General features: G+C 38.5%; 2 protein-coding genes across 3 annotated transcripts; both read right to left on the minus strand.

The window, feature by feature from the left end:
* Positions 1–1257: 1257 nt before the first annotated feature.
* LOC131310932 (coiled-coil domain-containing protein SCD2) lies at positions 1258–10449 on the minus strand. Of its 2 annotated transcripts, XM_058338207.1 has the most exons (18): positions 10247–10399; positions 9787–10169; positions 8320–8489; positions 7978–8053; positions 7759–7800; positions 7551–7613; positions 6785–6834; positions 6646–6673; positions 6302–6376; positions 6084–6194; positions 5944–6004; positions 5264–5380; positions 5035–5153; positions 4754–4823; positions 3969–4010; positions 3348–3388; positions 2710–2836; positions 1258–1609 (listed from the first exon to the last, which is right to left on the minus strand). In XM_058338207.1, exons 2-18 carry the CDS (start codon positions 10144–10146, stop codon positions 1500–1502), a joined length of 1662 nt encoding a protein of 553 aa, XP_058194190.1. In that variant the 5' UTR covers positions 10147–10169; positions 10247–10399; the 3' UTR covers positions 1258–1499. The 2 variants fall into 2 exon arrangements, with proteins under 2 accessions (XP_058194190.1, XP_058194189.1); XM_058338206.1 differs by having other exon boundaries at positions 9787–10449.
* A 1691-nt stretch (positions 10450–12140) lies between these two features.
* Positions 12141–12954, minus strand: LOC131311361 (protein NETWORKED 3A-like). The gene has a single exon (XM_058338780.1). It carries the CDS (start codon positions 12906–12908, stop codon positions 12219–12221), a length of 690 nt encoding a protein of 229 aa, XP_058194763.1. The 5' UTR covers positions 12909–12954; the 3' UTR covers positions 12141–12218.
* Positions 12955–13325: the final 371 nt, after the last annotated feature.

Below are 13325 nucleotides of genomic sequence, written 5' to 3' on the forward strand. Positions count from 1 at the left end.
CAATTAACGAGAATTCGATTCTTGAGTCAAGCCTATTCATGATTGGCTATAGTTGTAAACTTGTACTAAATAACCCAAATTTTGGAGTAATTACTTAGTGCATGATTCACCATGTGGTTCATACACTTTTTTTTAAAACCTCACAGTAATGTATGGTATAATGTGGGAAGGAAAAGGACCTTGGGACACCACGTTTTTGGTTATTGGAATGGGTTAACTTGTTCATTGTGAAAGCATATATAATTTGCAGTGGGAACGAATCAAGTTGGTGAGACAGATTCATCCAAGAGAGTTTGCTTTGTGTCCGCACCTGAACACTCTATGCTTTGCCACTCTAACCCCCTTTCATGAGTGTGATCGACAAGTTCCACTCTTGGCTTTTCTTTTTTTGTTGTATTTTTTTTCATTATTTTTTATATTTTCAGACCGGTAGTGTCCGTTTTTATTGTATTGTATTTTTCTTATATATTATATGGGATGATCTTGTATGTCAAAAAACAAAAAAACAAAAAAAACAAAAAGAAGCCCGTGCTTAGTTCGTTTGGTTGGTAAGCTCCTCGTATAATTGACCAGGATTCAACTCAATTGACCATAATTCAATTCTTGAGTTAGGCCACGAAAAAATAATTTCTCATGAATTTTTTAGTTCCGGCGTTTATGGTCTGCCTTTGACAGGACCGTAGACGATCAAGCCCAGACACCCCTGACTATGTAACAAAAAGGGCCGGATTATTTGCAACCACAAATTTTCTGAACGTAGCCTATTTTCATGTACAAATAAAATGTGTACCATAGTATAAACAGGCTACGTTCAGAAAATTTGTGATTGCAAATAGTTGGCCCCAAAAAAAAAAAAAAGTATTTCTAGACTTCGGTAAAGGAAAAAGTAGCGTCCAACTTGGGTTATAATCTGGATTGTATTAAGGAATGATTTCCAGACTTCTGTAAGCAATCGGTATGGCTAAACCTGCAAGTTGTCGACTAACCACACGAAATGATCAATGGGCACACCTCAGTTTGCTAATACACAAGTTGTATAATAACAATTGACATAATTGCAGTGTTCTAAAACAAGGAATTAATCGACGATTAATCACCGATTAATAGCTAGAGGAACCTATCCGATTAGGTCTGATTAACAATTAATCGCTGATTACTAATTAATATATACCGATTAATTGCCGATTAATCTGATTAATTGCTCAAAGGTAGCCGACCGCCCGACTAGCGCCGAGCAACTTTTAGAACATTGCATAATTGAAGAAATGCTGCATCTCATAAACATTTAACATATAGTTTCGTATACACATTCCTTCTCAATAAAGATGAGGATTTGAAGGGTAAAAAAATAATGTACATTCAGGTACATACAAGTATACATAACTTACTTCTCAAAAGTGTGTTTTCGTGTGATGGTAACAAAAGACTGAGTTTCAGTAAATATGACAATACAAACATCTGAGGCAGTAGCTACAAAGAGGGAATTTTCATTTGCTTGGCTATTTTCGTGCAGCAGAAGTAGAAGAGTCCTGTTCGGTTTCTTTGCGAGACGCTTCCCAGAGTCGATGCTCAATAGCCAGTTTCCTCAGCTCCATCAAACCTTGCTCAACTAGAAGATCATACACTCGGCATAAGAATATAAAGTCGAAAAGAAAGCTGAAAGAAAATGTTTTTTGATAACTCTTGCACGCCCCTCGACTACTCCTAGGGGACCAATCCTACCGCCCACTTGCTGGGTCCCAATTAAAGCTAGAGCGAAGCTCTATATGGACTAGCCCCGAAGGAGTTGGTAACATGTTAGAGATTTCAAACTTGAGACCTTGGAGGGAGCAAGCCCCTAAGCCCAGGCCAAGCTGAAAGGAAATATAATGTTAGTTCAAAGATGCTCAAATTCAAAATGAAGGCTGCAGCCATCATGGTGTGTCACATTTCTATTATTTATAAACACCAGCATTCTTATTTATATAATTCCCGCAATAGCATGTGTAATTTGCCCTAGAAATTCCAGCTTCGTGCACTTAAGTTGCAGTTTTGATCATCTCAAGAGCAGCCATACTAAGATTGTTGGAGACCAACTTGACATAGTCGGATGGGAAAGCTCATATTCAAGGGAGAGAGACTACCCAAAAGAGCGCAGAGGTTATGTTTTCTCATATCATTTACTAGTTCAAGGTCATTGGTGTAATTGTTTCCCGAATATACTCCTTGTGAACCATCCAACTACACCCTTTGTTTATTTTCTTGGAAACCTGCTAAAGACAGGAATGATGGTCCGCAAACATGTTTTGTATCTTGTAAGAATTTTTAGAGCACCTCTAAATCCACGAATGTTTACTTGTTATTCCTTCTGCTGATGCGTACATACATTTCTAGAAGCACCAACACGACACGTGGGCACCTACACACTTCTAAAAGCGTGTGCAAGAATTCTTCACCGTGTGTCAATTAACGTTCAAAATTGATACTATCTACTCTTTAGCAAAACTTCGGTGACACCTCTTGAACCCTCTGAAGATCTCCTATGTGATGAACCTCTTCGCATTAGAAATCTTCTGCATTCTTTGAACATGTGTTAAAAAGATTTATAACATGAATAAATCATGCCCGCAGTTTTGCCTTGTTTCCCTTTTTCAATTTTTGCAAAGACACTGTTGAAACCGCCAATCGATAACTGCATGTAAAGATGGGGATTGTAATCAAGTAACATACCATCAACAGAGTCATGTGTAGATGGTGAGTGCCCACTGCGGCTAATCCAAAATTGGAGTCGCTCTTTGGCAATCTCCTCTTCAATACCATGGACTTTGGCTCTTCTCCAAAAGTAAGTAAGCCAAGCCTGAGCAAGTTAGAAGGGATACAAACAAGAATCCAGTCGTCAGAATTATTAGAAAAGTTTGATCTCAAAATCAATCGCGAAGAAATAGAATATGAAAAAGTAAAATAATGCACAACCACTATATTGAGGTCATTGTTCAATGAAGAATTGTTAAAATTTAGAGTAATCTCTACGAAAATTGATGAGGTTTAGGGATGTAGATTGAGGTGTAAATAAAAGAAATCTCCACACGTAGCGCATCTCTTCGTGAATATCAACGTTGTCAAGAAGGCTGGAGCCAGAATGAACACTGTTGAATGAACTATTTGAGCTTAAAATTTTAGCTACTCAGATAAATGAAGTGGCTTCTACCTAGTAACAACATTGGTAAAATAGAAATAACATACCATGTATTGACGAAGCACCATACTATGTTTATAACCACATGAAACATGCACTTTGTTAAGAGCGTGACATATATAAAATTAGCATGATTGTACTAACAATGCTAAGTAAGAGAGAAATCTCAGACCTCCTTGAAAAGAACATCTTCGGACTCTTCTGGACTCAGTTCTGCAGCGAAACAAAGACCTCAAAGTTAAACTCAGGTTCATTATGAAATTGGATGATTCATACTGCTGTGTGCAGAAAAGTTTTGACATGGACTTAAATGATCCATACTGCTATGCACAGAAGTTTTAACAAAGTCTCATCTTTGAGTTTTCAATGTCGGTCCAAAGTAGTTTGGGCAGTACTTGATTATTGGGAACAACTGAATAAGGACATAAACAGCAACCAACTCCCATTCTGAAAGAAACAAATTCAAGTGCCGAGGAAGGAACAAAAGCAAAAGCAAAAACTATTTCTGTATGATATCGTCGAAGAGTTAAACAAAATCATGACAAGGGACAAGTTTGCCCTAGTGACATTTTTCCAGGAAGGTTGCATCTTTGCTGAGGTGTGGATACTGCTAGTGTTTTGTAAGTTTTGACAGCGAGAATTCATCAATTGAGTGTTGGATCATTGCCTTCCCACTAAATGGCAGGCTGGCAGCCATACACTCTGCAATATCAATGCATCGTAGCTTCTATAGCAAAATGCCGTAGTAAGTTACACTTAACAAAATCTAAAGTATACAAAATGAACAACATACCAACTGCATCCGTATACTTTGGGTCACCAGGTGACTTGATATCTGCACATGAAATAATTAAACCAGTAAGTGAAAAGAGGAAACAAGTATTTCAGTGCATAATTGAACATGAGAGATTGTCATTTTCCTTCCTGTACCAATAGACTTCCTCAAAGCAACAAACAAATTTCACTGTCAAAGAACTCCATTCCTAGTTAACTACTACCCCAAAACATAATCTAGAAGACATCAACATCCTTGAGATTGGCTAACATGCTCAAATTGTTAAAAAAACAGGAAAATGAGACGGAGAAGGGAAACAAGAAATTAGAATCTATGCCGGCTTTTATTCCACAGGTGAGCTTCAAAAAGTTTGAATGTGTCCAACTCTTTATGGAACAGGGAAAAGGGTGACCCAACTGCCGTGGAAATTTTGTGGGAATTAGAGGAAACAGCCTTTCGGGGAAAAAGAAAACATACTTGGAGTTGGAGGGTAGTTTTGCCAGTTCACCAATATTTCCCCTCAGTAATTGGGCCAACCTATTCAAAGACAGCTGATTTTGGACAAGGGTTTTGATAAAAGGGCAACCTCATTTAAGAAGTAAAATCATCAATAATCCATTGTTACACACAAGTCTACATGGGACAATGAAGACTTTTCAGTGCCTCACTGAAAAGAGAGGATCAGAGGACACATTCATAAACAGTGCTACCATTTTCAACGAGAAACCACATATTGTGAGGAAGCTTATCTATTTAAGCAGGTATCAGCCATCAAGCATATCAGGAACATGCATATTACAAACCTGAATTGGATAGTCGAGTTGCATTTGCACGTCGCTGCTGTGCCAGTGCAAGCACGATGGCATCCTCAACCTGGTAAAAAGCAACCCTAGATCATGTAAGTAGGTACTTCGATGGAAGAAAATACTACACTAAACACAACTGCAGTTGAAGAACATGGGGAAATGAAGAAAAAGAGAAAAACAGAGCAAGCAGCCTGGTCTGAAGAATAAAAACTACTGACGAGCAGTGAAGCGTACAAGATAAAAGCAAAACAAAAAAATCTTATACTTCAGAAGGAAACCTTCAATGACACAAGTTCCTTCAAGCCCATTTCAACTGAAAGCATACTTTCTATATTCCCTTCTCCAGTCAGATCAAAGTCCTCGAAAAGTTTGCTCCTTCTCTCGGGATTCTCATCACCTGCTCAACAGTGTAGATAAAAAGGCATCAACGACTAAGGAAAAGGTGATATCCCAAAGAAAATTTGTTATCTCTATAAGACGAAAATCAATGAAGATATAAGTGCTAACCTTTCTCCCAGCCTTCCTCTTTCGCTTTTTGCCCTGCAGAAATAACAACTTCAAAAGGAAGAGGTGCCAAAGATGACCAGTACTCGTACTTTGACACTGCAATATCTGCACAAATGCCTGAAGGACAAAGGAATATTGCGATAGAATAAATCTGATTAGAGAGAATAGGTTATGACAGAAATCCCAATCCAGTAAAACACTTGTAGACCAAGCAGGAATTAACATGATCACATTCTATTCAGACAGCTCAAAAAATGCAGAGCTAATTGACAAGAGATATGCACACACTCTAAGTAGATGGAACACCCAAGTCTGAGTACTTTTGAAACCCCAATGATACAAGTTCAAGGCTGTTACATCATGGGAAATTTCAAAGAAAAAGAAGGTACTTTTGTAAGCACCCAGTTTAAAATTTTGAAGCTTTTGAGGTCTTGTTTTTGAGAGAGATAAGATTGAATGACGCAGAAAAGGTCAATCCATGTTTGAATGAACATACAAAAGAAGTCACAACCTGGGGTACAGGAAATAAATTGCACGAGAACTTTAGTCTTAACTATATAGGTTGGGTAAAGTGAATAACTAAAGGTACACATGAACTTTTTTCCCCCTGTTTTTGTGTTGGGAGAAAACGAAATTTCTTTTTTAAATTAAGTAAAACATAATTGTAACATGTAGATTACCATGTCGTGCAGCTAAACCCCAATAACGTGCGAGCCAACACCGCTTAAGAACAACTTCTTCCTGCATGGTGATTTGCTGGTAAATTCAATTTTGGAAAAATTGATAGTAGTACGTATCAAGCAACAAAGAAAGAACCTACCATTTCACTTTGTGTTAAAACCATCCTCTGTGTCATTGAGCGAAGACCTTTAACTTCAGATTCAGTTCCCTGAAGCTGATCTACAGCAGCTGCAGCCTCAGTTTTCACTTTCTGATTCAAGCAAAATATATCATACAAACATGGTGATGGAAGATCCATTAAATTTGCATAGGAACTATATGTGCTATAATGAATAATCACAGTGGAAGCATTATTACCTTAAGTTCAGCCCGAAGGGATACAATTTCCACGTCTACCCCATCATTTGTTTGCTTTGCTTCTTTAAGCGCAGCCTATAATTTTATGTAGATTTTTCATTATACTTGAAGGACACAAGGCAAATGAACTAGTAATAAGAAGTCAAAAATAATGGCCTGAAATGCTCTGTAAAATCCTATTTTACAAAATTTTAATGTATAAAATTATCTTTTCCAGAACACCAAACCACTCATAAGTAAATATAAAATTCTATTTTCCACTTGCATGATGACCTAGGCAAAAACTGAGAGGTTCATCAATAAACCTTTATTCAAAATGAAGAAACAACTCAACCACCACCCACCTCTCTTTGACGCAGCGCAGCTTCCTTCCTGCGAGTGATTCACGTGAGAAGTTTTGATCAGTATCACAAAGAAAGAGCTACAAGAAGAACATATGATCCAAAGATAGGTGATGTAGGAGGCATTCATTTACCAGCATACCTGCTCAATAATTTTGCTTCTAAAGAGACTCCTTCTCCAAGAGCAGCTACCTGAGGAATCAGAATTGAACAGCAAAAAGTCAGTATCAAAATTAGACTGGTCAAAGAGGACAGTCCAATCAAGTCTGTAGAACAGTCTCACGCTTGCATGTCCTTACTTAATGAGGTAAGGAGATAACGTCATTGGCAGGAATATAAAAGTCAGTATCCTATACTTGCTAATTCTTTTTCTGGATGTACTTCTTCAAAATGTTAAATGGTTTTTGATGTCATCATGTAAGCTATTTGCTCTGCATTGTGGGAAAATTCGGAATAAAGTTTGATTTCTTTGGAGGAAAACAAATGGTTTTTGACGTCATCATGTAAGCCATTTGCTCTGCATTGTGGGAAAATTCGGACTAAAGTTTGATTTCTTTGGAGGAAAACAAACAAAACCTCAAAAGTAACTTGAGCAAGTCATAAGTGTGACTAATTGTTGAGAGAATTGGTAGGAAATACATATGAAGCCAGTCCAAAAGTGAAACAGAGGACAATCAAATCACAGGTTAGGGATTATCTATCACCAGAGTCATGGAAGTGAAATAAGTGTTCAGAAATGTACAAACTCTCGCATAACATCCACTTGGGAGGCAAATATCTAGAAGCATGCCTGCTACAAAATAGCTAAATATGAGAATATTATTCATAGGACGACTTCTAGTTAGAAGGCGCCACACTATTACATTTCCAGATGTGCAACAGGCCAACAGCTACAATATATACATAACCTGTTTCTCAAGCTCCTTAACTCTAGCCTCTGCTTCCTTGCAACCCTCTTCTGCAAGACTAAGCTGTAAGTAAACATAGTCCAAACTTATTGTTATTCAACATGGACAGCATGTTTGAAAGGCTATATGATCGATGGAAATATTGTATTACTTCTATTTGTTATTCTTTTTTGAGAGAGAAGGAAAGATAGATAAACAAAAATTGCACCTTTTGAAGAATATTCTCATTCTCTTCTTGTAGCATATCAAGCTGCAGAATGAGTAGAAATTAGATTTGTAAGAGAATATTCAAGCATACAAAACAAACCATCCTCCTCTTACGTCACTAAATAACAAACTTATGATGCATATTCAGAAGTCAAGCTCACGCTGACATGGCAAGAATTTTTTTGGAGATTACTTGACATGGAAAGGTATGCTAACATACTTCATCATGAAGGGCAGAAGCATCCCGTCGTTCTCCTGTATCTTTCAAGTTCATCTGCCCCATATCTGAAGCAAATCTGCAGTAAGTTTCAGTATTATATAAGTACGATATGTTCTCCAGAATGGGCCAACCAAGAGAGCATACAATGATCACATGAGTACGTGCAAGGGGATTTATGCACGCACGTATGGAAGTATTTCTTCGGCTGAGCAATGAAGCATAGATTCTATTACGCAAAGTTTGCTCTTTGTTGTCCGGGACTATGGTTATACAAACATGGAGACTTATCTTTGAGTCACAATGATAGTAAAAGACAATAAGGAGGAACTTTAGTTTTCTGACCTTTTCTCTCTCTGCGTAGTAGAGGGAGGATCAATTGGTGGTATAGGAATTGGAGTCTTCAGCGATGTTCTACTAGGTGGTACTGATGGAATTGTGCGAATAGACATCGTAGGCGTTGCAGCTGACGTTGAGCGAACTGAAGGAGCTTCCTCTACAATGTTCCGAGCTAACTAAGAATGACAAAAGAACATCCAATTAGCCGCCTTCTTGAAATTACAACTATCACATCAAACCCAAGCCCCAACTAATTACACATACACATGTTGATGAATTGCAAAGATGATGCAAACTAATGTGTACTTCAAAAGATGGAAACTTTCACAGGGCAGCTTAATTCATTAGTTATTTACCATTGAGATCCAAGAAATTTAACGAAACTCAAAGCAATAGTTATTTTAATGGTGTTTAATTGTATTTGAACTTGAGGAAGGACAATCCAACCTATGAAGAACCTGCATTACTCTCTCTCTCTCTCTCTCATCACACACACACACAAACAGAGTTGTATTCAAATAATTAGGTCATTTTTCTCATATGTAACAGTAACTGTATTTGATCTTGAACTTGAGGAAGCACAATCCAAGCTATGAAGAAGCTGCATTACAGTCTCTCTCTCTCTCTCTCTCTCTCTCTCTCTCTCTCTCTCTCTCTCTCTCTCTCTCGATATTCGTAGATCTAACAGAAAGGCAGGTGCATTGGACCACAATGAACACTAAGATCTATAATCCAAACTCAGTGTTTGGTTTCCCATAATTTACTTCAGAAAACAATTAAAGACACAATTTTCAACCATCACAACTTCTGAAAACACAGCGATCGCAAAATCGACCCCGCAAAGGCACCAGATCAAAATGCAATGATTTCGCCAACTAATGCATACTTCCAAAGCTCGAAACTTTTGCAGAGCAGCTTAATTCATTAGTCATTTAAAACTTGGGATAACACAATCCGAGCAATTTAACGTTGTTAACCTGTATTTGATCTTGAGGAAGCATAATCCAAGCTAAGAAGAACCTGCATCACTCTCTCTCTCTCTCTCTCTCTCTCTCTCTCTCTCTCTCTCTCAACCATATTCAAATGATTAGTTTCTCTAACAGCATTTAACTGTATTTAACTTGAAGAAGCACAATCTCTCTCTCTCTCTCTCTCTCTCTCTCTCCCGTATTCAAATAATTAGTTTTTGTTAAGCATATTTAACTGTAATTAAATTTGGGCAAGCACAATCCAAGCGATGAAGAAGCTGCATCTTTGACACACACACACAATTGTATTCATATGATTAGGGTTTTTTTTTTAAATAGTATTTACTGAATTTGAACTTGAGGAAGCACAATCCAAGCTAAGAACAAGCTGCATTACTCTCCCTCTCTCTATGTAGATCTAACAGAAAGGGAGGTGCATTGAACCAGAATAATTACTAAGATCAAAATGCAGTAAAAATCACAGACTGGAGCGTACTGAAATTACCGCATTAGAAGCAGATCTAGTCGACGGAACCACATGCTTGATACTATTACTGCTGACGTTGTTCGGCCTCGTCGTCACACCGAACCGAAAATCGTCGACGACGTCGTTTTCCTCGTCGTCGTCGTCGCCGTTATCAGCGGCCTGAGAAGCCATGACCTGAGCGAGTCTCTGAGCGGCGGCTTTGGCGGCGAAGTTCTGGTTTCGCTTGATGTTGGAAATGCCGGTGGCGGAGGAGGACCGGGCATGGTGGTGGTGGTGGCGCGACGGCGACATTGTCGGAGAGGAGGCGGCGGCGGTTGAGATCGGCTCGGTGCTCCATCGGTGGAGGGAGACTGGACTGTCGGTTTGTCTGAGGGCCATTTATAGGTGTGTTGGGAGTAGTGGTTTGAGAGAGAGAGAGAGAGAGAGAGTCCAGTTTCTTCGTTTGCTCGTGGAGTGGATCTTCGTGTGGTGGAGAGAGAGAGAGAGAGAGAGTCCAGTTTCTTCGTTTGCTCCTGGAGTGGATCTTCGTGTGGTGGAGTGAGATGCAATTCAGCACAATGTCTGGGACGAGAGAGAGAAAGAGAGAGAGACTGTTTACTAGCTAGTATCAGTACCTATCGGTAAACCAAAGTTTGACCCTTTGGATTAGGGAAAAGGAAAGGGGAGAAACTCTTTGTCACCAAAATAGTAGAGTAGTAGATTTGTGTGAGAAATGATTTGGTTAGATTTGTGTTAGATAAAAGGAGACAAACTAATGGAAACAAAATTATTCTTTTTAATGTTTTGTTTGGTTATTTGGGGTAACGAGTACAAATTAGAGGGGTATTTTGGCTAAATAATTGATGCATTGTTCTTTTACAATTCAAAAAGAATTTTTCAAAAAATTCCCTCTAAATTTTCCCAAGATTTTACATATTTTCAACATTTTTCTCTCTACCTCTCTCTACTTATTACCCCTACTATTTTTCAAAAAAAATTTCAAACTCCAATCCAAACAAAGCATGAGTCAGATTATTTTTTATTCTTATTCAAAAGCATTTATTAATTTTGCGTCAATCTTTTTGTGAATTATTGATTCATATCGGCGAGAGGAATTTAAAAAGTAACTTTTTTTGAACCAAACTGAATTGTTTTGGATTTTTTTTGTCTTTTGTGATGAATCGGTAATCCACAAAAATTTAACGCAAAACTAACAAATTCAAAAAAAAACTGAATAAGGACGGAAAAATAATCTGACTATCTTTTTTTTTAAAATCTTTTTTACAAAAACAAAATGGTCTACTTTTTTACAAAAACAAAATGGTCTATTAGTGAAAAAATTATTATCCTTGGACATCCATGATGCATGGCTATGTCGGCCGTGACACTTTAGAAGCCCAAATCAATAGTATATCATGGATAATAGTATATATAAACACAAAGTTCACAAAATATAAAGCGTATAGTTTGTGGAACACCTCACAATCATGACCCACAATTTCTGGATAATAAAAATCGTGGTTAAATTAAGTAAAAGCTAATATCAGTAATTATGAAAGAAATTCTAATAAATACTCCATAGATGCAAAAACTTCACAATGGGAGGAGCTGTAGTGCATCTGTCGCACTATATTGTGTAGTGCGGTTGATCCGGCCGTTCATCTCAGCATGAACAGTTTGAATTTAATCCGAGCTTCTACAAATTCTAGCCGTCAATTGTTCGGATGAAAATCCGAGCCGTCCATTGTTGAGATGGACAGCCAGATTGAGCGCACTACACGTGTAGTGTGTAGTGCGGGGGTGCACTACAGCACCCTCGGGTCCAAAAGTTCGTAGTAGCAAACCATACCTTTGTCCAAATTTTGCCATTTCTTACAAAGGTTGTGATCTAATAACTCTTGGGAGCAATTCAATACCCGTGACTTGCAGGTGTGATCCAACGACTGCAAGTAGTAGCGACCAAATAATGACTTTAGCACCGGAAAAGCTACGTGCAGCAGCTGTGCATAGTGCCCATTTTCAGCCTAAATTTTGAAGTGACTTTGGGTGTTTTGTTAACTCCTCTAACGATATCGAACGAAACTCATTTTTTATAGGGACGTTAAACGACATATTTTGAACAAAATGAGCGGCTCCGATCATCTTTGTACGACCCGAGGCGGGAGAAAATGGGCTCTATGCACAACTGCTATGCACAGCTTGCTGTGCACGTAGCACAGCTCCTTTAGCACTATTGAAGCACCCTTGCCAAAATTTGACCACATAACACTTGTAGCAAGCCAAAAAATATCTTTCTTTGGTTCTTAAATAATGGCCACAACAACGATGCTCTAACGGTCACACCCAAGAAGGCGAAAGCAAGGAATCAAAGACGCCAACCTTTATTATGTTATGCTTGCGTTCAATATTAGTAGGCTTATTCTTAGTTCAAATCCACAAAACAAAATGATTTTCGCGCAGATAAAACAAGCCTATCGCAACGATCTCCCGAGAATTAATCCTTTCATCTTCGACATGGGAGATTGGTTTTGCTTCATAACATCCGCGTACCGCGCCACACGATCTTTTAAAGCCGTGTTCTCCTCCGTTAGCCTACTGATATGGATCCGTAGAGCTGTGATTTTTTCCCTCTTCTCGTCACTTCTCCTTATCAATTCAGCCTGCTGCCTCGAAACATCCTCCATCAGTTCCGACACGCTCAGCCGCAACTCATCCCACGTTTGCTCCCTCTCCCAAATGCCGGAATCAATCCTCCTCCCATCGCGATCGGATTCAATGCCATCTATCTTCGCGTCCCTGCCTCCTATTCTGTTTTGCTCGTTAGTTTCTCGTTCGAGGGAATTTGTTGGCGCGACTTTGGTGATTTTGAAGGATCTTGTGCCGGTAATGTGAGGATGTTGGACTTGCTTGAAGGAACTTGACAATGGCGTTGATGAATGATCAGCTGATAATTCAGTGGAATCGGATCGCAGCTGGTCGTACTTTTCGGCTAAAGAACGGTATGATTTGTGGAGGTCTTCTACCATTTTTTTCAGTTCTGGTCTCTTTTCGTAGTACATTTCAGCTCTCTTGGCAAATGAATCACCATCTTCTTCTATGAGGTTCAACATCATCCTTGTTTTCCTATCCAAATCTGCATATTTGTCACAAGGTTTTGACATACATGAAAAGGAGGAGCTAATATATGGAGCTAATCACCATCCCAAGGAGGCAGAACATTTCAAAATTTAGGGCCGACGGAGGGTTTGTCCGATAGTTAATTTCAGGGCTTTAGAATAAGTCGAGATAAGATGGCTGAGACCTACCGCCGTTAAAAACAATACGAGGTTCAAGCACATGATAGGAGCACAGTCATATATATTACGGCTCCGTTCTCCTAAACTTTTTGACTAAAACATTTTCCGGTATTTTTTCAACTTTTTGTTCATCTTTTCATTATAATTTTTAGAGTTATTTTATCGTCCCGACAAGAGGAATCAAAAAAGTGTAAAAATGTGGACAGTATGTTGAAAAGAATTCTTATAAGACGACACTTTAGATAAAAAAAGACAACGGTTTGGTATTTTTTTGTTTTTTGT

This window comes from Rhododendron vialii, chromosome 12a (assembly GCF_030253575.1).
Source record: "Rhododendron vialii isolate Sample 1 chromosome 12a, ASM3025357v1".
In the NCBI taxonomy this organism is placed as follows: domain Eukaryota; kingdom Viridiplantae; phylum Streptophyta; class Magnoliopsida; order Ericales; family Ericaceae; genus Rhododendron; species Rhododendron vialii.